The 26456-nt window shown below is 37.3% G+C and overlaps 1 protein-coding gene across 2 annotated transcripts; it reads right to left on the reverse strand.

Moving 5' to 3' along the window:
* Positions 1 to 26365, reverse strand: LOC121861460 (28 kDa heat- and acid-stable phosphoprotein-like). Of its 2 annotated transcripts, XR_006088027.1 has the most exons (6): positions 26217 to 26365; positions 21320 to 21408; positions 19968 to 20221; positions 18725 to 18876; positions 1692 to 4989; positions 1 to 1447 (listed from the first exon to the last, which is right to left on the reverse strand). XR_006088027.1 is itself a non-coding variant. In XM_042359195.1 (5 exons), the coding sequence occupies exons 1-5, from the start codon at positions 26224 to 26226 to the stop codon at positions 4922 to 4924; spliced, it is 573 nt and encodes a 190-aa protein (XP_042215129.1). In that variant the 5' UTR covers positions 26227 to 26365; the 3' UTR covers positions 1 to 4921. The 2 variants fall into 2 exon arrangements, 1 of the variants encoding a protein (XP_042215129.1); XM_042359195.1 differs by having other exon boundaries at positions 1 to 4989.
* Between the last annotated feature and the right edge of the window lie 91 nt (positions 26366 to 26456).

The following is a 26456-nucleotide window of genomic DNA, read 5'->3' on the forward strand; positions in this document are numbered from 1 at the left end:
TCATGGTTGACACTTTATTTCATTTTACAGCAATCACATTATACCATCACCCTCAGTTATGCAAACATTTTAACATTCTCCTTTCTGTATACTCACTGATGACACCAGTGGAAACAATGTGCTGAATGTTATGGTAAAGTAATTATGGTAATGATTCCGTCCATTAATTTAACTGCATTAATTTGTACAGGAAAATACATACCACGAGAAATTGTAAGTTAGCACCATAAGGAATATTTGATTAGTGATTAATTTCTACAGGGATTGATATTGATACAATTACATTGGTCTACATAAACAGTACACTAAAACATTGTATTTCAATGGGGCCACTTGAAATAATATACACGTATAAGTACAGCAATGGTAAAATATAATTATAGCTTGATGAGCAAATACTCTACACACACAAATATTAAGTACTAAACAAGCATGAAATAAACCCCTTGTTAAATTTGTTAAGTGAGTACAACAGTGAAGTAGATTACATGGTTCAGTAAAATATAACAAGATCACTAAATGGATACTGTTAACAAATGAAATACTGTATCTGAAAAGTTGTTTAGGTACACATTCCACTGAGTAAGTCTGGCATAAAAAGCTTCCAGATGAGAGGCTACAAATGACCCTGTCAGCTGGGGCACATGACACAGAGTATAGGTGTAGAGGATTACATGCCCCTAAAATGTCAATGTTATTATTGCACAGTGTATGACTGAGGTAGAATAAGAGCTACCGATAATTAATGTACAGTACTATAGTATTTATATCAACTTGCTAATTTTGAATCCTTTATGTACTTTTAGAGTTTATCAATCAATCAATATTTGAAAAGCATTAAAATCTTAAGAGGGGATAAATTGAGAATTTGTCAAGGAACAGTTTTTGGTCGTTTTAATTCTCCATTGTAAATACATGCTGTAACACATCTTACATTCTTTAAAGCTTGATTTGCTAAACAGCAGCCATCCAAGTAGCTCTAGCATACAGTATATAAGGGAGCGATTTGTCAAACCTAATTATACACAGCAAACATTATCACAACCCATGGTGTACAGTACTGATATTATAAATTTATGCACCAATGATTGAAGTGCATTTTATCTTCATGGGACACATTCAATAAAAGTTTAGGTATTGCTTACTGATTTTGCACATTTAATATCAGGGGTTTATTTAATAAACTTAGTGAGCAAAGTAAAGTTTTGAAATATTATGTAGCATTGAAATTTGATTCATTGCATCACTCTATAGGAGAAAAAAATAAATCAGAGGCTTGATACATGATGCAAATGTATCATCCTCTTAGTTAAAGAATGGAATGAGATTAACAGTGGTGGATCATTCTGTATCTTATTGAAGGCTTTAATTTATGCATAACATACCTAACATGAAAGATGCTTGCATGTTTAATAAATAATTTAATATGTAACAATACACAAAAAACCTTCAGATTTATTTACTAATGATAATCATCATCAAACAACACACAAATTTAGTTGATACTGTAATCACATGAATCAAAAGGTCAACATCAAACAGATTTATTTTTTATTAACCTCAAACTTTCCATATGGATTGTTTCAAAACTTATCAGCAACCATGGCAACTCCTTTCAATCCACAAAATGTGTGAAAAAATTTAAATTTCCCCTTTCAACTGCTGAATTCAACAGTGCTTACACAAAAAACCTTCAGATTTATTTACTAATGATAATCATCATCAAACAACACACAAATTTAGTTGATACTGTAATCACATGAATCAAAAGGTCAACATCAAACAGATTTATTTTTTATTAACCTCAAACTTTCCATATGGGTTGTTTCAAAACTTATCAGCAACCATGGCAACTCCTTTCAATCAACAAAATGTGTGAAAAAATTAAAATTTCTCCTTTCAACTGCTGAATTCAACAGTGCTTACATTTTAATCACATTGATTTTCAGTCCAACACTAAAAACTGTACTCACTCTGGTGCAAATGAGGACATTTCTGTTTTCACCTGATATGAGTGTTTTATTTTATACTGTACAGTACAGTACTAGTATACAGTATTTACTTCTTGTCTGGTTATCACACATTAAAGTTGGAAAGGATAAGGATGAAAATATTACATAAAAAAAAAGAAAAACGTACAACTACAGTATGTGAAGGTGGTGTAATAACTCCAGAAACTCAGTGGATAAACTTCTATTATAGTTATTAATTAATCGCAAAGCATCAACTTTATAACCGACTCTTCATCTCTTGTTATTTACGTTATGTTAACCATATACAGTACAGTACAGTAGTGTAGAGTATTGTATTCATATCACTTAAAAACATCAGAGAAATCAACATTACTGAATGAGTAATTATTGTATATTTCATCTAGTTCAACCTGTAAGTACCGTACTGAATATTTAACTAAATTTCTTGGCATAGTTTAATGATTTAATTATAGCTGATGCCTGTCAGTTTTGCCTAGATCCCAAGCTGGACAATTTTTGCCAAGGAAAATAATGGAACAAAAACAAAGAAGTTGACTGAGTGTGAGCCCAGTGGGTGCTGCTTTTGTTCAAGTGTACTATGCCATCATATCAGCCAACATCTTTACTCAATATAGCTATTGATAAAGACTTCAGCCACAGTAGACCAAACAAGAGACAGCCATGTTTTTTTTTTTTAATTCAACAGGTTGACAAGAAAAAATTCCTAATCATGTTACTTCCTTGGTACTATTTATCAATACTAGTTTTTGCCAAAAATATGAAAGAAAGAAAAGCTGTGCCATGATTTGAAAGAGAAAGATTAATATGAAGTGAAAGGTGAGAAAATTATACTCTTGCTGGATATAACAGTTCCAAACATATAACCTTGTAGGATTATTACAGGCTATTAAAAGTAAGAAAACACTCTCGAGGAAGTACAACAGGTTAAAAGGTCATGGATTTGGTAGTGATAAAAGAACATCAGGGGGAAGACTAAGAATGCTAAGAATTATATGAATTAATTTTTCTAACCCTGGTTGATCAAACTGGCTTTATGTTTGTAAAGGATTCTTAATTAGTTATAATCAATTACATGTTTTAAACTTAACTGGAAGCCTTTCCTGCCTCGGAGAGGTTTATGAAGAAACATAGGAAAGATTTTGACTTTAGAACAAAATCTATGTTGCCAACCAAATCACTCCTTGCTTTGTGTTAACACACCTGCCATTATGGCATGAAAACCTTCACCCAACACCTTTTTTAAGTGGAGGAAGAATACAATGATGTGCTACAACAATTAATACAAACAATCCGCATGATGTTAACAAGATGGAAAATTTATAAAATAACACTTTGCATCTTCAACCAATTACAACATTAATGTTATCTTCAGATAATCCACTACAGGGCAAAGGGAACAATATCTCACACAATTGAAGGTTATAAAATTCTTTATTTAAACTAAAAAAAAATACTAATGATAAAGAAACTGCTGTATCCAGGATGAGTCTTTGTGAGGGGGGAATGAATTTTACTTTTTTCTTTTTCATTTCTAGACTGATCAGTTGGGTGTAGGATAAACACTTTAGCTCAATGATTTCCTGATTACTATTCCACTTTCTTCTTCTCTTTATTTTCCACTTAAAAGTATACCTCTCAGCTATTGGTATTCATGCTGTAGCCTATTATGATTATGCCAGCAGTAAGAACACAAATACATTCAGCAACAGCCAAATTAAAATATTCAGCCTCTGCTAGTACGTATTCATGTTACGTAATGATTAAAGACCTCATAATCCTTGCTTTGGAGTATAATTTTTAGCAAAAGAGTCTACAGCACTTGTTTATTGGCTAGATATGTCATTACCTTAATTGGACTAACTTAAGGCAACAGCCCTATTGGACTTCTTGATGATAAGCATTGCAACATCCAAGGCATTCCCTAATCTCAAGCATCAGCTCTTATTTAACCTTAAGAGCACATACAGCATATACATGCCATCAAGCTTAGGGATTTGAGACAAGTAGTAACAAAACCTGTATTGATTTTTATTTCTCAGCTGAGGATTAACACATATACAGTACCTCTTATATACTGTAGTACTGTACAGTATTTTAGAAATATCCCAGGTGTTCAGATATCCACTGACACATTACCTCCAATGCCATCACTGTATACATAGTGTACAAGACATTATGTATGGAAAAAAGGGAACAAATACTTCATTTAATTTTATTTTACCAAAGTTGATTATTGCCAAATCAATATATCACACTGAAATAAACTTTAAAATCTACCAATGAAAACTATCAAACACAGTAATACTAACAATAATTGAAAAAAGAAGATATACCCCTGTATGTAAGCTACGGGATGTCCGATTGGTTAAAACACAAATTTATAAATTATACTATATATTGTCTGTTACCAAATTAATATTGGTCACTAAAGGAAATTGTACTTTATTTCATATACTGTATTTGAATAACTTGAATAATATAAGATAATTTTCTGTTAACCTCAGACACTGTAGTTATATTTTTCCAAAGCATTTCCCAAACTGTATGAAACAAAAAAGCAGTATAAGTACAGGAAACACTTATACAATACAGTAAATGGAAAAATTACCACCAGTATCTGAAAAGTACTGTATTGGCATTAAAAAAGATATGTATTTTACATTCACTTACATGAAGTAAAATACTTTAGGGAAACCCAAACTTCGAAACAAATGCCTTTGTAACTTCGAAAAGTGACTCTGAACAAAAATCAGTTATTTCATGTAATATTAGGACAGGGGAAATGGGTAATAAGAGGGTAAAATATTAGGCTTTGAAATTATTACTATATAAGACAGAAATACTGATTCCTGCACAAAGCCACTTGACAAGAGATGTTACAGCTGTCGAGTGCCTACACTACAGTGGAAGCTAATAGTGGGATATGATCAGCTTTTCTTCTTGTTGAGCGCCTTAGCCATTTGATCTCTCTTCGCAGTTGCTGCTGCCTCACGGGCTGCAAAAGAAATAACAGTTCTCACTTTGTACTATGACAACAAACACCACAGAAAATTAGTGACTACTAATGCATCAATATCTTGACCTAACAGTGATGGGCACCAAGTACACCAAAGGCAATACACCCTGTCAAACTTTTATGACAAGATTCGATTTGCATTTCACAAAATGGTTAGTAAAGAAAATTACCATCCAAGTTATTATCAATGTATAATTGATCCATTTCTAATCTAGTCCAAGTGACATACTCATACAAATTACCTTTTCAAACATAAAAATCACTCATGTGCCAGACTGCCAATCCATTCCAGTGCTAAAGGGCTAATGATCCTCCATAAGAAATTGCCAAGAAAATGGTAAATATTTTCAAAACAGGTAAAAAATATCAGCAGGTCACAAATGGGATTAAAAATGTGATAATGAAATATGAAAATGCTGTATGTACAGCATTAAGTACAAGATGTTGAGAGATGGAGAGCATGGGTTAATGCTGAATGAGTGAGAGCATTAATGAGAGTCAATATATAAAAGAATTTAATAGAGGCAATCTTATTAGTCTGTATCATTTATAACTTGCTCCATCCATTTAGGCAATCATTGCCACAGCTAAAATAGACAAGGTAATAGAAGTACAGGAAAGCCTCCGATAACGACGGTTCTACTAACGATGATTCTTATTTAAGACCCTGGTTAATTTAGGACCCAATTCAATTTACACCATTATTTTCTTTGTATTTATGACAAAAATATAATAAAATTATATTTTCATTTAAATAATAACTAAATGCATGTGGAGGCTGCCGGGCTTGTGAGTGGTGACGCCAGCATCACTAGTATAAACAGTGGCAGCTTGGCGGGCCTTTTGTTTTCATGTATCTGAACAGGAAAAGGAAAAAATTATCTGATTTTTATGGCATTTTTGCATCCCTATTCAACATGAGCAAGAGAGCAAGTGACTGTAGTGATGGTTCAAAAGCTAAAAGAAAGTGTAAAAGCTTAGCCGAGAAACTAGATGTGTTAAAACTATACGGTATGAAAAGGGTGAGAGGTCTGTGGATATTATATGGAGCAAGCAATAAACATATTTTCTGAAGTGGATCCATTAACAGAACAAAGCCTTAAAATTAACACGGATGTGAAACACGCATATGACCTCTACATAAAGATGTATAATGAGAAAAGAAAGCAGCTGTGCAAGGTTTAGCTTTATTATTCGAAGGCCTAAACCATCAACTTCAGCTACACCATCAAATTCAGCATCATAAGTAGCTTCAGCAACAACTTCAGGTTCAGAAGCAGCTTCAGCAACAACTTCAGGTTCAGTAACAGTTTCAGCAACAGCTATGACATCTTTATGAAAAGCTACAGCTTCAGCCAGAGTTGAACCTGTTCGCACAATATTCATTGGCTGTCCTTATATTTTAGACTTTACCACATTGGTGAGTAGAATTTTGTATTACTTTAGTAAGTATTATTTCAAACATATATGAACAGTAACAAGTGTTTGCTTTCATATTCTTATGTAGAGAAATGATGCTATGTTTTCACATGTACAGTCAGCCAAAGATGCAATTTTACCTGGCAATACTTGAAGGAAAGAAGGCTGTATGTAATGGGGATTGTGATTGGTGGATTTATTTTTGGCTGTATCACTGTTAGGATAAATATTAAACAATCCAAAAGTAGCAGTTTTACAATAATAAATTATTCATCATTATTTAAGATCATGACAGGTTTCCAAATATTTGCATAATTGCTTAAGTAATTAAGAAATTAATGTATATCAATGAATTGGCAACACAACTACAACCAGGGCTGCCACGAGATTCTCACATCAAATTTCAAGAATATACAGTATGTTCTACATTTAATCTTGAGTGTTTCATGAAGGAATTGATTGGCTTTACAATGTGAGCATTACATAATATATTTTGACATAAGTTAGAGAGCAGACACTGTAATACCCCTGTACATTCATTTGTCAGTCAAGACATTGTATCTTCGTATATTATAGTTCTCGGTCAGTGTGTGTGTGTAAATAAATTACATTCGTAATTATGGCAATTATAAGGCCTGACACCGCTGTGACCATGCTCTTTCTACACAGTGCCACCAGCAAACAACACCTCCTCCTCCGCGCCAGCCTGGCGGCTGCCGTTCCCGCCAGTGACCTTGGCATCCCTCAAGCCGCGTGTCCCTCCTCTGGGCACCCTCACCACCCAGCTCTCTCTACTCAACGCTTATAACGCTTATTACCATGCTACCTACTCAGCAACAAGCTGCATTGTACATCCAATACAATATGTATACAGTGAGCACATTGTGAGTTTCCTTTCTCCAACCCATCCTGAGTGTGAACCAATATCTCATAACCCCACAAATGGTCACTCCGGGGTCACCATTTGTAGGGGTATGTGATATTGGTTCACACTCAGGATGGGATGGAGAAAGGAAACTCACAATGTGCTCACTGTATACGTATTGTATTGGATGTACAATGCAGCTTGTTGCTGGGTAGGTAGCATGGTAATAAGCATTGAGTAGAGAGAGCTGGGTGGTGAGGGTGCCCAGAGTGAGGGCACGCAGCTTGAAGGAAACCTAGGTCACCGGCGGGAGCGGGAGCTGCCAGGCTGGCGCGGAGAAGGTGGTGTTGCTTGCTGGTGGCACTGGGTAGAAAAGAGGCTGGTCACAGCGGTGACAGGCCTTATAAGGCAGGGGTAGGCGTGGGTAGATAGTTGACCCCCGCTCCGTGGGCAGCGCTGGAGGCGTAGGCTGGGGAATTCGAGAAGGTTCAGTGCTTGTAGGGGAGGAATCCACTACAAGGTCGTGTTTCTCACTTTTGGTCTTTTTTTCATTCTTGTATTTATTATTATTATTGCTGTTGTTATTTTATTATTATTATTGCTATTATTATTGTTCTTATTATCATTATTATTTTATTGTGTATTTTTTATTATAAATTTTATTAACCATGAATTATTATTATTATTACTATTATTACTACATCTTAGGCCCCCCCAGGCTCCAATGTGGGTCGGTGACCTGTGCCCGGATGGGCTGATCCTGTAGGGGGGGGGGAAATGAGGGTGGGGTGTGTGATTCACCACGAAAAAACTTTTGGTTTTCGGAATTTCGGATAAGGGATTATCAACCTGTAGTAATTAATGATTCATGATACAATGATTTACCTTACAGTGCAATATTGGAGGACATATTACTGTACCATACTTATTTGAGGCATTACTGTAATGTAATATTTTTCAGTGCAACTTACCAATGTTGACAACTACAGAAAATTATGCTTCATGCCACTGTATCCAGTCATTTGAACTCTTCACTCTAATGACACAGTCTTATAGAAAATACATATCCAAGCATGGCAAACTTGCATGTGGATGGTGGAACATAAGACTTAACGGTTTTGATGTAATTTGGGATGTACAGTTGTGGACAAAAAAAAATTGGCAGGGAGGGAGGTTATGGGAGGGTAAGGGTGTAGGTGGAGACTTAAAAAACCACTGCATTAGGGTGGCAGTGAAGTCTCCTTAAACATTCAGCTTTTATGGCTTTTTGTGAGGTTTTGGTGCACTGCATTGAGTTATTTACAGCATATTGTTAGTGTAAGGTGCACCTGACTCATAATTAGTAAAAAAAATATATATTTAATGAAGTGAAAAAAAAATTGTGACTTTTAATTGCCACCTCTATGCAATGGTGGTAAGTCTTCACCTACCCTTATCCTCCTATACACCTATTCCCTCCCTCCCTGCCAGATTCTTTTTGTTCACAACCGTACATTCAAAAGATTAAAAATGAAAAATATGAATACTAAAAAGAAAATATTTAATTCAACTATGTGCAAATGTAATCAATGAATCATCTTGCCCGAAAGAGAACGTTAATGATATTAGGAATTCATGGTAAAGATGGCTATCATTTTCCCAAATGATACCACAAACAGTGATTTAAATGGTGATAAAGAAGATTATGGAATAGTGTGAGTGATAATTACACTAGCCAATATAAATTAGTAGAAAACATGAAAATATTGCGATGTTATATCACCAAATTGAACAAAGTTGAAGAAGGAAGATTGGCATTTTATAAAAAACAAAAAATCTTAATCTTACTGGTGCAATGAAAATGATATATTAATAAACCTTGTCACAACCTCAGGTCTTCTTTCCCATTAAATTTCCAGATGAGGACTCTTAACTACTGCACTGTATTTTTCATATGAAACAAATGCATAATCAACTATAAAGTTGATAATGAAGACACAGCAGGGAAAAAAACAGAGGAGGAGGGGTGGAGCTCCATAAGTTGTGTTACAGGTAGATGATTCTATTGTTAAAAAGGAAGAACAGGGGAAAGAATCTGGGAATATTGTACAGTATGCAGTATTTTCTCAATTTAATAAACTAATTCGAGGCATCCCTTTCTGTTAAATTAAAATTTCCGCTAAACTGAGCGTGATTCTATTCAATTCTGCACCGCTTAGTGCACGGGTTTTGTTTACATCCACTCAGTCTGTGTCCTGCTGCCACTGGTCAACTAACTACTGCGCTTAGACATCATGCCAAAAGTCTCTCAGAAGTCTCAGAATGGAAGTGGAGTGGAGGAGAGTCAAAAGAGTGCAGCTATCAATTTGAAAAAAGTTTGGAAATAATAGAAAAAATACAAACACACTGAACACCCTAGTTTAAAGTTAGCCATGAATAATGTTTCTATGTACTATCGTGCACAAAAGTCGTGTCCACTACCCAGCCACAGTTAGGGTTCGAATGACCTGTTTGAAGTTTCGAAACAGCTGGGGGAAATGCTATGGTCAGCCAACAGATGTCGCCCACTGTAGTGTGTGTGTGTGTGTGTGTGTGTGGGGGGAGGAATAGGAGGTGGGGGCTGGATGAGAGGCAGGTTGTGTGAGAGTGGAGCATTATCACGAACCCTATACACGGTAATGATAAGTAAGAAATGTGACAGAAATGGTTTATATTACTGATAAGATTGAATTATATAAGTTGTAATGCAGTGTTACCGAAAGATAAAACGAGGCTCAAGCAGCATAATTAGTATAGTCCTGTAGAACAAATATTACTGCACGTAGCAGTATCTCATGTGTTAGAACAGCAGTATAGAAAACGTTATTTTCTGTGGAAATGTGCGACAAAGCTCCCTGGGCCCCAGCGTTTCACCTCCCCACATTATTCCCTATGATGTCACTCGGACATGCATGCTTCTACAACTGTGCGGCATATGCGACGTCTTATGACGAGCATTCATATACAGTATTTGGCATTGTCACTGACACTGATGGCTGCAGTAAATTTAGGGAAAAGCTGTGATTTCTTGTAATTGGAAGATTATGGACTCTGGGGTGCAAGACCCTTTGGAGGGTAGGATGGCTGGGGTTTGGGATTATGCATAAGAAGAAAAAGTTACAAACATGAATAAAGGCTAAGGAAAAAGAACCGTCTGGCCTCAACCAAACTGCTACATGATATATGGTCTTAAATTGTTCACTAAAGAGTGGTTTATTTATTATTTATACCACCATAATTTCAAGCTGCATTTTTAACTACGTTTTGTCTTAAAGTTGTTTCTTTATGGTTACAAATTCATTGAACAGGTGCAGTGCCCTGGGTGCTTATTGCCGCTCAGGTCACAATGATACTTTTAAAGAATGGAATATAGTAAGGATAAAAGTGAAATATGCAAGGATCAGGGTGAAGGGCCTTGGTCAGCTACTTTTACTCAGCGACCACGTCACAATTTTGTTGTTATTCTGACAAAGAGATTATGGTAATATATTATTTATATTCCACCCATCCTTTGCTTAATAAATATTTGTGATAATATGTAATATTATATAATTACAGTAGTACAGTCAGTTCTGCTATAACGCATTTGTTGTGTTCTTGTAAAACATCGTGTTATAGAAATTCGCGCAATAGAAATAACAGGGCTTATGGAGAAAATAGGGTTAGGTGCAGATTACACGAAATCGAAAAAAATTTAGTAGTTAGCCTAACACAAAGGATAGCACAGTCTAAATAAATGTTACATTCATATCTAATAATGAAATCATACAGTAAATGTAACACATTACCTTGAAAAAATATAAATATAACTTGATGGTGGAGAAGGGTGATTTTGAGGTTGATAACATCGAGCTTCTCTTCAAGTGTTATAGCCTTTCTTTTACGATCACCACCGGGAATGCGATCACCAGAACGCTTCTTGGAGATATTCTTCTTTACCATATTCACAGTTAATACCACAAAATTGGAGAAATAGTAAGCAAAAATCACGTTACAGCAAACAAGCGTTCGCGTTTTACAAATATCGTTCCTCTATTCATAAATCGCGATAAGAGCCAATTCGCGTTGTCAAAACGTGCGTTATATCAGAACTCACTGTACCCCGATTTACGCGGTCAATTGAACCCACGGGGTACCATGTAAAACAAGAACCGCGTAAATGGAATAACAGAACATATGGGATTAATTCCAATAGAGACTGGCCCGACCCCCAAACTCCACTTCTTCAGACACAATACCTACGTTATAGTAAAAATAACATCTTAATTTTATGATGGTATGCACACACAATTAATAATTAAGAGAAATAACAATAATATTAGGTTTTTAACACTTACATTAATAGAAAAGATGGCTGGGCACATGGGGATGGGGGGCTGGTTCCGAGGCAGAGGGCAGATTATTGGCCCTCACTTGTATCAATTGTATCACTATCCACCACAGAGGCTTGCAGGGCCTCTTTGTCAAACCCCTCAAAGTCCATTTCCTCACTATCACTGACTTGGGTAGGCTGTGGTGGGTGAAGAACTCGGTAATGTTTTGATGACTGGGCGACCTTGTGCACATCCTGCCCACGCCGCTTCCCACGTATATGATCCCGCGTATATGAGTAGATGCACCGCGTAAAATGAAATTCCGGTTCTGGCGAGGTACCACGTAAATGTAGAATCACGTAAACAAGAACCGCGTAAATCAGGGTATTACTGTATATACTTACAGTATGTTAAAAAGAGTGGAGTGAAAAAGTTATCAGTATTGTAAAATAGTATTCAGACTTAATCTAGGCGACTGTTCCAATTCTTCCAAGTTCCAACCACTGCCCCTCATGACCTTGAAAGCCTCTGTGTGTGTGTGTGTGTGTGTGGGGGGGGGGGGAGCAGGTGCGAGGACTGGCCGCCCGTCACAACACACACCCAACTACAGCAAAACTCAGTGACCCACATCGAATCCATGTGAACTTTGTTTCGGGTTACCGTCGCCTCGACGTATTCTATACATCCTATTCTCAGCTCTTGCTGATAGAGAAGAATAAGGCTTTGGCCAATCTCTCCTCTCGTAAGGGAACGTGAGGCGGCCGTGGCAGCATTATTCATGGTCTTGCATGGGTTCTCCTCAACCCATAACTGGAACACCCACAGTGAAGACCCAGGAGTTAGACAACTCGTCATTATGTCTCCAGTGTTTAAACACCCCACCACAATATGCAAGCTTCATATATTTTGGAGTGTGCTCAGTTACCATTAATATTGTGTGCTGAAAATCATGAGCATTTCAATGATGGTAGCAATTGTAACGATATAATTATATTGTGTTATAAGACAACATATTCCACGAAGTGTCAACAGATCTTTGTATACCACACAATACATAATTTGTGGCTGTTAAGTTGCTTTGTTATGAATTTTCATGCGAGATAGTTCAAGACATCATTAAGGACATGGATTTAAGATAACACTGTAGGTGAGTTAATATATATTAATTGTATTTACAAACAATACTAAAATCAAAACAATACACCAATACACACATCTTAGTATTTGGTCCAGCCACCCATTGCATTCAGGACTACATCAAGGCGATTAGGGATGGAGTCGACCAGCTTCGGGCACACCCCTGGTCGTCGACGTATACTCTCCCACACGGCGTAAGCATTGGCCTCTATTGCTGCACAGGTTCGCTGCTCCCCAATATCCCAATCACGTTTCAACATGGCCCAAATATGTTCAATCGGATTAATATCACATCCTAGTGTTGGCCAGTCGATGACCTCAATTTCAGGGTGATCCTGGAGGTAGTCCTTCACTATGTTGCTGGTATGAATGGGACTGTTGTCATGAACCAGCCTGATAGTGTGGGGGGCTGGAACTGCCATAGCCCAGACTGTAGGAATTAGCACTTGCTCCAGGATGTCTACATACTGCTCACCAGTGAAACGGCCATTGATCATGACCAGTTCACCTGGCCCATGTGCCCACATCCACCCCCAGAATGACACTAACACCCTACCACTCACTGGGCGATGTTGTCTTTCTCATGGTAGCATGTGTTGGGAGACCGCCAGCACTGCCTTGCTTCGGCTCCCACTGACCTGAACACCGTTTCATCGGTAAATATAATGGTTCTCCAGGATTCTTATCTATGTGGAAGGTGTTCCAATGCAAAGCCGAGTCAACACTCCTTGTGAGTAGGTGTTAGCCACCCTTTGTGAACTAGAATATGGCAGTCGATCCCGGCTTCATGAAGTCGGCGTCTCGTCGTCATGTGATGGCAGTTGAGGCCCAGATTTCTTGTATGCTCCACTGATGTTCGCATTGGATATGCCGTTGCAGCTGCCACGAGCATGGCGTCCATCCTTGCCGACGTTACTCGTGGCCTCCCACTTCGAGGTTTCGTCTCCAATGAGCCCTCTTCCTCCCACCGGCGGATCCACCTCCTAATCGTCTTGGTGCTCCTCCCCACTTCGAGAGCAATGTCCGGCACAGTTGCCCCGGCTCTCCACATCCCGATGATTTGGCCTCGCTCAGCAATCACTGCCGACGAATTTGCTCGTCCTGCAGGCATATCTGAAATGGCAGAGTAATATTATGCTGCAGTAACTGATGCAGGCTTTTATATACAGTGGTCCCTCGGTTAACGAGCATAATTCGTTCTTGAAGGTTGCTCGTTAACCGAAACCATTGTTTCAATGGGTTTTTGGGCAATTGGTTCCAGCTCACTGAAAATTGCCTAAGGTCAACAAAAAAGGTAGTAAAGTACACTTACTTTGAGGTGTTGGATGATGATGCTGATGTGAATTTGAAGTGGCAGGTGGAGGAGGAGAAGGGAGAAGAGAAGGAAGTGGAGGTGGAGGAGAAGAATTTTACTGCTTCTTGGAAGGCGAGTCACCTTCCATGAAAATGTCAGGAACCTCTGGACTGACAGATTCTCCAGCAGGAACATCCTCTCTCCTTCTTGAAGTGGAAGACTGAGAGCTAGCATCTTGTTCCCACTGCCTTTTAGTAAAGAAACTGCCAATTTTTGTCTGTGGGGCATCTCCGCTCCTCATCATTAACTGATGTTTGAAGGAGACCACTGTGTCCTCAACATTACACAAAGCTAGTTCTGATTTTTCCACATCTGGGTGCCTTGAAGCCAGTTTCCTGAACTTCTCCCAGTGGTCAACAACATCTTTCAACTCTGAAGTTGACATTTGGTCATCACTTTCCTTTTCCTCCTCACCACTGTCAGCCTCTAACATCTCATCCAGTTGCTGCAAGTCTTCAGGAGTAAGTTCCTGCACATGAGACATCACAAGCTCTTCTACATCATCCTCCTCCACTTCAAGGCCCAATGACTGACCAATGGACACAATCTCCTGGTCCAACTGTGCTTCTTCCTGAAATCCCTCAAAATCATGGACTACTGATGGCAACAGTGCTTTCCATGAAGAATTGAGGGATCTAGTGGAGACTTCTTGCCATGAGGACACAATCAATTTTACAGCCTCCAGGATGTTAAACTGTCTTTTCCAGAACTGTGCCAGTGTTAGATCAGGATCAGTGGTAGTTGCCTGATGACACCTCCTGAACATTTTCTTCATGTACAGCTTCTTAAAGTTGCTGATCACATTCTGGTCCATTGGTTGTATGATTGATGTAGTGTTGGGAGGCAAAAACAACAATTTCACGAAGTCAAATTGAGACTCCAAAGTGCTGGCAAGTTAAGGGTCATGACCAAGGGCATTATCCATAAGGAGAAGAGCCTTTAAAGTGAGTTTATTGGTGGTTAGGTAGCTCTTCACAAAACGGCAAAACACCTCAACAGCCCATTCATAAAAGAGCTGTCTTGTTACCCATGCCTTACGGTTGGAATTCCAATAAACTCCAAGCCGTCCTCTACCACTTTTTGTTGCTTGAACTCCACATTGAACACTTGCTGTGGAAGATAATTTTCTGTAATCCACCAGTTCTTTAAATTCCACTAAAAATTTTGCTGCCCCTTCCTTTTCAGCACTGGCAGCCTCACCATGCCTAACAACACTAAAAATATCACTTCTTTTCTTAAATTTTTCAAACCACCCCTTGCTGGCCCTAAACTTTTCAGAGTCTGTGCCTGAAGAACCAGGTTGATCTACCTTTAAATGTTCGTATATTTCCCTGGCTCTTTCACAAATAAATTCAGTAGAAACTGAATCACCTTTCATCTGTTTTTCCCTAATCCAAATGAGAAGTAACCTCTCTGTTTCTGTTATTAGGGATCAACCTTTGAACACTCTGGTAGATTTGTCTCTCAATTTCTCTTCCTTGAATTTGTCTTTGTGAAAGAATTGTCGACACAGTTGATGTCGACATGCCATATTCTTTGCTAAGCACACTTGTTCTAATGCCTTCTTCATGTTTCTTAATAATTTCCTGTTTCACCTGGATTGAAATCGCTTTTCTTGATTTCTTGGGACCCATGTTGGATTCAAAAACAATTTCAACATGTGATATTTTAAGTTTAATTGCTGTAAATAAAGAATATTTTCTTTAAATCAATACTGCACTGCGCTATATATCATCAATATGTAAAATAAATTTCAAAATAACCAATAATTTGACTGGAAAAACAGAAAAATATCGTTTATGTTGAAGAGAGTCCGAAGCAAGATGTTACCTCCACTAAAAATACACAGAGACTGACGCCTGTATGGTGTGTTGACAGGCTGTTTGGGGCGCTAAAAACTAGTTTCCCTGTACTTAAATTGTTAAATAATTGTTAAAATTACTAAAAATTTTAATACAAGACTTTTAAAATTATTGAATAGTACAAACTTCTTGATATTTACGAAAACAGTAAGGAATTTAAGCCCTAGAACCGATTACTGTATTGGCGGACTAATATGACAGCTAGTGTGCAAGCGAAAACATGTTGAGGGGCGCTCATAAGGAATTCGTTAATCGAGGGATTGCTCGTTAACCGAAATTAAGAATCTTATGGAAGGTAATTCATTAACCGAGGCGCTCGTTAACCGAGGGATCACTGTATCTTCATGACATTCTTTGTTTTCAGTGATTGCGGAATTCACGATGTTATGCTCCACCTACATACAGCCTGTTACTAGACTAACCCCCACCTCCTGCTCCCTCCCCTCTCCATGCCCCACATCCCCATCCACACAACACAGGGCGACATCTATTGGCCGACCATAGCATTTCCCCCAGCTGTTTCAAAACTTCAGACTCAGGCTATTCGAACCCTAACTGTGGCTGGGTAGTGAACACAACTTTTGTGCACGATAGTACATATCATGCATCTGAGGTGTCTCCGTAGGTGTGAGTGTATTAACGGAATTAATCTCGATTTAGGTAACTACTGTAGTTCACTAAATTGAGGGAAAAATAACGGACAAAAATTCCTTCAGCTAAATAGAGAGTAAAGTGTAGTTGCCCCTAAACCTACATTCTTTTGCCTTACATGGTTTACTTATACAATATGCATTTTTTCAATAACAGTTGAATTGCCAGAAACCGTAATGTACAACAATATATTGAAAAATGCAGCAAACCAATGATGCTTATGCATTGCTGTAATGTGTAATCCCTTGCGAATTGAGAAGAGAATATTTTAGTTACTTATCATTGGGGAGTACAGGAATTAAAAAAATAAAATAAAAATAAAATAAAAATTCTGAATACAGTATGCCCTTAAAAATCGTAGGAGATAATTCTCAAAATGGCCACAAATAGCCAAATCTGCAAATAACATTTGCTGACCGGGAGAAGGCGGCAGTTACATTTTTACTCGTGTACAAAGAATGTATATTCCCTTATGTGTTTGCCCTTAGGACAATTATTTCTTTTAACTGTATTGTATATATGTGTGTATGTGTAGACACACACACACACACACACAAAACACATACAAATAAATAATAAGGGTAAAAATAGCTTTATTAACAAAGCACAGAGTTGACCTGAGGGTGGACTCACATTTTTAATACATTTTATTGTCTTGTTTCTGACTATTTGCAATAGGATTTTCCCATTATTATTTATCTTTATGTGTTTTGTGCCCGTGTGTCTACAAGCACACACAGACGTCTTCTCTCAACTCCACCCAACAACGTCAGCTAGAGAAGGTAAAGAAAAGGGCCTGCAGAATCATGCTCGGCGCAGAATACTCCGGCTACACCAACGCTCTCTCCACCCTGGAAATGCCATCCCTCAGTGACCTCCACCACCAAGCACTGGAAAGGTTTGGCCGTGGACTACTGCACCACCCTCGCCATTGCCACCTCCTGCAGCCCCCCACCCAACTCGCGCAGTCCGCCACTACAACAAAATTCAGCCCATAAGAGCCCGCACTGATAGATATAAGAACAGCACCATCCCATCTATTGCTAAAATAATAAACAACTCATGATTTATGTACTGTACAGCCCTGTAAATGCATTCAATGCATATTATATCATGTCTAAATCAAATGTAAGTCTGTATATTTTCAGCCACAGGCTGCAACTCTATTAATAAACCGTTTATTATTATTATTATTATTACATACAATACAGATAAAAAAAATTACTGTCTCTGGAATGAATAGCTCCCTGCCCCAGCTGCAAAAAAGCCAGCAACTCTAAAACTACCCTTAGACATTCTTGGGTACATCCAGGGTGTAATCCGTGAATAATCGAGATCCGCGGATTAAAAATCCGTGAATTGTCAAGGCCTTCTGTATTGAAATGTATGTAGCGAACTACAGTTCTGATGATAATAAGAAAGAGCAGTAAATAATAGCTATAGGTAGCAAGGTTTATCAGAATTAGTGCAACATTCCGGTCAATGCCAGAGGAGTGCAAATCAATAATGTACTGTACCAGGACAGAAGTGAGGATTGAAATGCAGTAGAACTACACTGATGATAATAAGAAAGAGCAGTAAATAATAGCTATAGGTAGCAAGGTTTATCAGAATTAGTGCAACATTCCGGTCAATGCCAGAGGAGTGCAAATCAATAATGTACTGTACCAGGACAGAAGTGAGGATTCAAACAGCAGACACTACAAATGGGACTATACAGCCCCCTACAAATGGGACTATACAGCCCCCACAAATGGGACTATACAGCACTTACGAACTGCCTCAGTCATACCCAAATTTTGTCAAATTACGTATTTCGAGTCCCAACGTCAGTACAGACAAAATTTTTGTTTGTAATTCACTTTAAAATGGCTGGCAAGCTTAAAAGTGAGAGTTTTGTGGTGCTGAGAAGAAAAAGAGACAACCATTTTAGATTTTCTATGTACAGGGTATTATTTAAGCATTTTCGACTTACGACCTGGATTTGGGTCCCTAACCCCGTTGTTAAGTCGGGGAGGAGCTGTAATCGCACGCAAAAATTAAAAATAAAACCAACCTTCAAAGAAAAGCAATATTCATACAGTACAGTATATACCTTTCCTCTCATCCTCCTTTTTTTTAGCAGCATCTTCACGTTGTTGTCGAATAAGCGCTAAACGAGCAAGATCAGCTCGAGCCTCATCAGTCTTGCCTTCTGCATGCAATTTTCGGTAATGAGCTGTTGCCCTTTGTTTCTCAATCTCTTCCCTGGAAAATAAACAAACCGCATAATATCATTTGCATACTTATAAAATTTTCATACAGTTCTGTATTATAAAAAAACCCTCCTTATTTACTGTGCATGTATATAGTGAATAGTTGAGCAATAAAGAATAAAACTGTTGCAAACACAGTTCATTAGAGGAGAGCAGTGTGGGTTCAGAAAGGGGATGTGTCCCAAAGAAAGGAAAGATTTTGATTGTGGCATTTTGGGATCTGGAAAATGCTTATGATGGAGAAGAAAGAAATATGATGTGGGAAGTCCTGAAAATTTAAGATGTAAATGGTGAATTATTGAATTCGGTCTACAGTTTTTAATGTGAGTGAGACATATTGTAGTGTCAGAAAAAGGCAAACTGGTTCTCAGTGATAGTAGGACTATGTCAAAGATTTATAAAACAGCTGTTGTTGTTTAATATTTTCAAGGATGGGAAGTATAGACAAGTAAAAGCAAGAATAGTGAAAAGGGTAGATATGTGGTAGATAGTGATATGGGATCCAAATGGATGGGGAGTCACCAGCTATTTGTTGATGATACTGCTCTCATGAACAGTTCAGGCGAGTTAGAAATGTTAGTGCATTAACAGTACTAAGAGGAAATTAAAATTGAGTGTAATAACGGGAAAAGTGAATGATAGTCTAAATGGTGAAAAAGGGAGAATGTGAAGGCCATCATGTCTGGGAGCAAACGTGTCAGTGATGAATTAAATCGCAGAGTAATGGAAGAAAACAAAGTACTGTACAGTAAAATAGACCTTTAATCGAGAAGAAACCCTTTAGAGTCCAATTCAATAGTGCCAGCTTCTAATGTGCTTGCACAATATTAAGTGATGCTTCTTATTTCTAAGATATTCCATCTGTTAAGAGACTGGGTGCTGGCCACTTTGAGTAAAACTACTACTACATCTGAAGCAGCACAACCCCAAATTCACAATGACAATCCACTTCACACAATAACATATACAGTACTGTACTATAAACATGAATGACGTAGTTATGCAAATTTATAAATACAATTTTTGTCAACATAATGATAATACAGTACAGTACACACAGTTTACTGTCTTTCAGCTTATTACCTCTCACGTCGAGATAGATGAGGTTTGGCAGTACTAGAAGCACCACCTGAACCAGTAGCAGTAGTATTAATGGTGGTCACCTTTTTAGGTTTACTGGCAACTCTGTTGGGGTTTTCACATTCTATCAAACCCCCAACACCCTTTGCCTTCAGCTCCTTTACCTCTCCTTCTTCACTACTACTTTCCTCAGAAGAGGAACTACTCCCTGATTTCTCCTTTTCTTCATCACTGTCTGTCTCCTCCCCCTGCTCTTTCTGCAAAATTCAAAAGGTAAATGCATTAATCCTAACAAAATATTGAAATGTATGTTTTTGTAAACTCCAGACCTCCTTTATAATCTAATAGAGATTAAATCTCTCAAATTTGGCAACCTAGGGACCTGACAATAGCCAATTATGAAATTATCCAGTTTAAGGGAGTGAGAATGTAGGCCAGGTAAAAATTACTTATAAACCACAACTCCAATTAAGTAAACCACTAGTGTACCATATTACAGTACAGTAATACTCAGAGCTGTAATAGTGTATTTTTTTTGCACTAAGTACAGTGAGTTCTGCTATAACGCGTGTTTTGATAACGCGAATTTGCTCTAACGCGATTTATGAATTAGGAACGATATTTGTATAACGCGAACGCTTGTTTGCTATAACGTGATTTTTGCTTACTATTTCTCCAATTTTGTCGTACAGTATTAACTGTGAATATAGTAAAGAAGAATATCAACAAGAAGCGTTCTGGTGATAGAATTCCCGGTAATGATCGTAAAAGAAAGGATATAACACTTGAAGAGAAGCTCGATTTTATCAACCTCAAAATCACCCTTCTCCCCCATCAAGTAAAGTGTTACATTTACTGTATGATTTCATTATTAGATATGAATGTAACATTTATTTAGACTGTGCTATCCTTTGTGTTAGGCTAACTACTAAATTTTTTCGATTTCGAGTAATCTGCACCTAACCCTATTTTCTCCATAAGTCCTGTTATTTCTATTACGCGATTTTCTATAACACGATATTTTACAAGAACACAATTATCGCGTTATAGCAGAACTACCTGTACAGCATTTAGCACTTTATGTAAAAAAACTATATGAATTTGTTACTTTGTCAATGTTACAACATGGTTAGGAGTAACATTTTATGCTGTACAAGAAAAGTTGAAAAGTCTTAGTTTGAGAATCAATCTTAATCATCATCAGAGGCCATTTTGGTAAACTTATATATATACTGTATATATATATCCCCCCCCCCTGTATATTACAGTATTTTATACTGTATAACAAACCAGTGAATTAAATTTCTTTAAACTGTAAAGCCTAGCCTCGATATACAATTTTTTTTTTAACTCACTCTCCACTGACGTTCCTTCTCCTCCTTCTTCTTCTGTGCCTCCATCGCCTCAAAGTTGGTGAACTGGCGCCGGCCTCCCTTATGCTTTCCTGAAAATATTGTTTTCAATTTTATTGATCAATGTACACATTGATAATAACTGTACTATTTGAAACTTTATCACTTTCATTAGAGGTTCAACAATATAAGTACAGTACAGTTACAGTAGTATCTAATCAGTGAATAATCTGCCATCTTATAAAAGAGTAACAAGGCTTCAGTTCCTACATGGGTAGTCAATTATGAATAATGCTGCATTAATAGCTTGTATCACACGAAAAACGTCTATACATAGTCAAAATAAATCAACATCAAAAGTGCTTCTAAAGTCAAATGGGTCAATATCATTTTTCATTCCCCCTACAAATGTTAGGTTTGGTTAGCTTTGGGTAGTTAGTATCATCTAATTTAAGAAATGTTTAATGCCATAGGCAGACAAACATGTAAACAGATGAAATATTGACATTTCTAGGAATATTTTACATATAATTTTCTTAAGATTGGTCACAGTTTTCCTTGCTCCCATACCACATTAAAATTTCATGCAAGGAAACGAACATGTCAGTGAGGTTCCTTTATGCTCTACTTATGAATTTGAGGTGCTACTATTTCATAGCTCCTCATACTGTGCTCGAAAGAAAACACCATACAAGGGGCCCCCCAAATTCGTGGGGGTGTTAGGTTCTCAAAATGGCCGCGAATCGCCAATTCTGCGAATAACATTTTTACTTGTGTACAAAGAAATGTTCATTCCCATTATGTGTTTACCCTTAGGACAATTATTTTTTTACCTGTATTGTATATACGTGTAGACACACACACACAAAACACATACAAATAAATAAAAATGGTTAAATACTCTCATAAATAACCAGAAACAAATTAATTAAAAATGTGAGTCTGCCCTCAAGTCCGTGCTTTACTAATAAAACACAGACACAGACTAATAAAGCACGGACTTGAGGGTAGACTCACAATTTTAATAAACTTGTTTCTGATTATTTGCGAGAGAATTTTCCCAATATTATTTATTTGTACGTGTTTTGTGTGTGTGTCAACACACACACACACACATTTACAATGCGGTACAGGTAAATGAAATGACTGTCTCTAGAAAGAATGGCTCCCTGTCCCAGCTGCAAAAATGACAGCAACTTTCAAGTTACCCACAGACATTCTTGGGTACACCCAGAGTGTCGTCCGTGAATAATAGAGGACCACAAAATAAAAATCTGCAAATTTGGGGAGCCCCCTGTACCGGGTCATTCTATCGCGAGGTTCGTTACATTTGAAGAAAACTTATTCATGTATTCCCAGTTATATTACAGTACTAAAGTAAACTGTATGATCAAATGCCTCTTATAGTATATACTGTACAGTGTTACCAACACTCAGTTACATTATGCCATTAAAAAGAATGTCCCTGTTATAATATGATTTTATTATTAATTTCAAAGCTACTGGGAGGGCTATTACCCATCAAGTTAATTCCACTTGTTAATTTCATAATATCTGTGAAATGACTGGTTCAATCAAAGAGTGCTTCATATCAGTAGTAAGTCAATGAATAAGGTTCATGACCATACTGGCAAATTAGATTATTTAATGCGACTGTGAGGTTTGTTACAGGAAAATGTGAGGGTCATTAACGTGAAATTACCATTTCTTTTATATGAATTTTAGCCAAGAATAACTTATAAATACACTATAACAGTATAAATATTGAATATCTGAGAAGAGTTTCGGCACACAAATCTGTCACATTTGTAGACTGAAATTTTCAATCATGGCAATAAGACTTTGACATGTGAAGAATTCTATTACCGTATCATGTTTTAAATTATGCCTCAAAGACATAGACATGGAAAGCTTTTTTATTTTCACAATAACACAAGATACTACTGAGGTCCCAATGATCAAAATTCAGTTTCTTTTAAATATTTTTCGAGAAACTGCAAACAGAACATGATATAAATACAGTGGAAATGTTAGCAATGTGTGTGAGGGTTGTTACCACTGCATCAGTAATAACACCTCACACTGAACATGTAACATGTAGCAAAGCCCCAGAAAGAACCTTCCAGGGTCTCGTTAGTAAGCTACTGTATACAGTATTAAATCATTTATGAAAACCAACACATGAATTAACAAACCTTAACCTAACCTCATTTAGTTATAAATTAAGAGTATTAGGAATAATTAAAGGTAAATTTGCAATTTTGTACAACCACAAAATTTTTATAGAAATAGTATTTTTATGAGACCAACACAACACAAGTGGTTTGCAATAGAAACCTGAGTAAAAATTGCTAGAATTGCAATGAAAAACCTCGGTAAACCACACTTAATCAAACCTAATCCTAACAGTGGTTTCTCAGGAATTCAACAGCTGCCTCATTATTGCCGTGGTACTGTACTTTGCAATGAAAGAACAGTTATCAGCAGTACACAATGGTTCCATGTTCAAACTAATTTAAATTTGCATTCGTAGGCCAGTGTCATCTCCAACAGATCGCTGATTGGCCGGAAGCAGCAGAAGCGTTGTTAGAAGACCTCACCAACCTAATCAAACAAACCTACCCAACCTTACCCAATTTCCCCCCAGTATATTAAACAGAAAGAACTTACCATATGATATGATATAATTTTACGTTTTTTGTGGACGTGAGAGCAGCCACCCAAAACCAAATGGTTCATAAGCATACATTGAGCATCGGCGTTGATCAAAATCATCAAGCCCGGTCGCCAGAATGTTTTGAAATATGTCAATATGAACGGCTGTTTACATCCTGGGATGAGATGTCCACCACATTACCGCCGAGAAGACTAAGTAGTGCGCGCCTAGGCACCTAATTATCTACCAAACGAAGCATTTGCACAAGAAATGATTATCATATTAGAACTCACTGTCGACAATTTCTCTTCCCTTTCTCTTCGCCGCAATGTTGCTTCACTCTCTCTCTTTTACAGGTACTTTAACGGGCAATGTTCGGTGGATTTGGCATCCTGTGTACCGCCGGCAAGGCCATGGACTCGTAACACACATCTTGCCCGTGGTACCCACCGTTTCTCTGTGGATGTCGGTCACACGAGAATAACCCGTTATAGTGCCTCCTTCTTTCCTCATACAGCCAAACTGTGGAATGCTCTGCCTTCTTCTGTGTTTCCATACTTATACAATGTCTCACTTTAAAAAGCTGGTTTTCCGGCATCTTCGTGGTGTAGATTAACACAGTATTACCTTTTTCTGGTATTATTTTCTTTACACACCGTTCATTCCTACCACTAATCTATTATCATATTCGAATAAGACGTCTAATTATAAGATAATTTTCATCTATTACATTACCGGCGGAAATGTAAAATAACGGAGATAGCTTTTCCAAAATATTTTCTATTTTCTTCCATTAACATTCAGCCATTATTGTCTGCCTCTCCTCCAACACCGCTTGTCTCCTGCGTCTCCTTCATAAATCATCCTGCGCATGCGTTGCTACACACGTCACGCGGCCAATCAAAAGCCTTTTTGCTTTTGGAACCAATTAAAATGGTTTTGGGTTTAATTCAGAGTATATTTGGCCCAATCAAAATCGAGTTTTATTTTGGGTCTCATATTTTGAAATTCAAGTTCAGTTCCGACCATGGAAGTCTGCGATGGATGTCACTTAAAGTATATGGAGCTGATTGCGAGTTTTTGGAAAAAAAAAAACGTAGAAACTATAGCATTTTTTGGATCGCATGGTGTTCTTCCAACCTCAGTAAAGTGTACTAAGAGTAAGACTGAATGTAAATATCGCAAAGACCAACATGTGTGGCGTTGTGTAAGAATCCCAGAATGCAACGACGAACAAGAACCAGGCCAATCAGGTAAGAAATAGGCGATTCCATCATATGGTGAGAGTCAGTTAAGCTAAGTTAGGTTAGGTTTGGTTTGGTCATTGTTTTTCTAGTGTTTTTTTGTGTGTATTTTTTAGTCGCTTAGCCAATTTTTTCTCGGAAAACGTCAAACGAAAAAAAATCGCTTAAAAAAAAACGGCTAATTTCCGCCAAAAAGGAAGGTCATATTCGGTTTCAACACACACAATTACACTAGAAAAATATATATTTTAACTTGCTAAAAATGAACGGAGTGACAAGAAAAATTTACCCTTTTTCTTCTCTATTTTCAATTTCTGTCTGTTCTTTTTTTTCGCCCTCCAGGCCCTGTTGTGGGTCGTTTGACCTGTGCCCAGGTGGGCTAATTCCCGTAAAAAAAAAGTCTTAATATTAACCGCTTCTATACGACCTTTTGACACACATATGTGCAATTTTGGTGCCATGCGAAATTTCCGGAAAACGCACTATAATTCCCTATTTTGCAATCTACATTTAGGAAATTCTGGATTGTAAGTACTGTACACTGTTGCATCATCTCAGAAAAGCAGCTAGACATCAACTTGACTTTTTACTCCTCAAAAACTTTAACGAGCCAAATATAACCCAACCTAACCAACCTTATACGCATAAAATTACAATAATTATGCTTTTAAAAAGTACTCGGTATCTGTACATATAAGCCACTAACATATGACACATGCTATTGATTTTAATTATTAACTCATATATATGGAGTTACCAACAACAGGCTATCACTACTCAAATCATTATTTCTTTCAATCACTGCCTAAAATAACACATCAGAGACAGAAATTAAGAGAAGTACATTACATTGTGCAACTCCTCGGAAAAAGCATCTGGTATGACCATTTCTAATATTTTTCCCCACACATCACACTAAAACTACCTCCCAGTATACTATAAATACAACTAATAAATCACACAGTAGTATATACAACACAAAGAGAGATATGTTATTTACCTTTAGGCATGATGTATGACGTTTAATGAAGAAAACTGACAAAGGCAATACTTCCCAACGCTGAAGATCCAACACTGACTGGTAGAAGTCTGGCTCGGTCTACACATGGCTCATCATATTCATTAACCATATATAAATATTTCTTTAAAAACACCCATTAAACTAAAAAAAATATACCTTTAAATTGACTCTTTTTCACTGATTTTGATATATTGAGTGGTATTTTTTTTTGTTAGAGGG

The sequence above is a fragment of the Homarus americanus genome, unplaced genomic scaffold, assembly GCF_018991925.1.
Source record: "Homarus americanus isolate GMGI-L3 unplaced genomic scaffold, GMGI_Hamer_2.0 scaffold24260, whole genome shotgun sequence".
NCBI lineage: Eukaryota > Metazoa > Arthropoda > Malacostraca > Decapoda > Nephropidae > Homarus > Homarus americanus.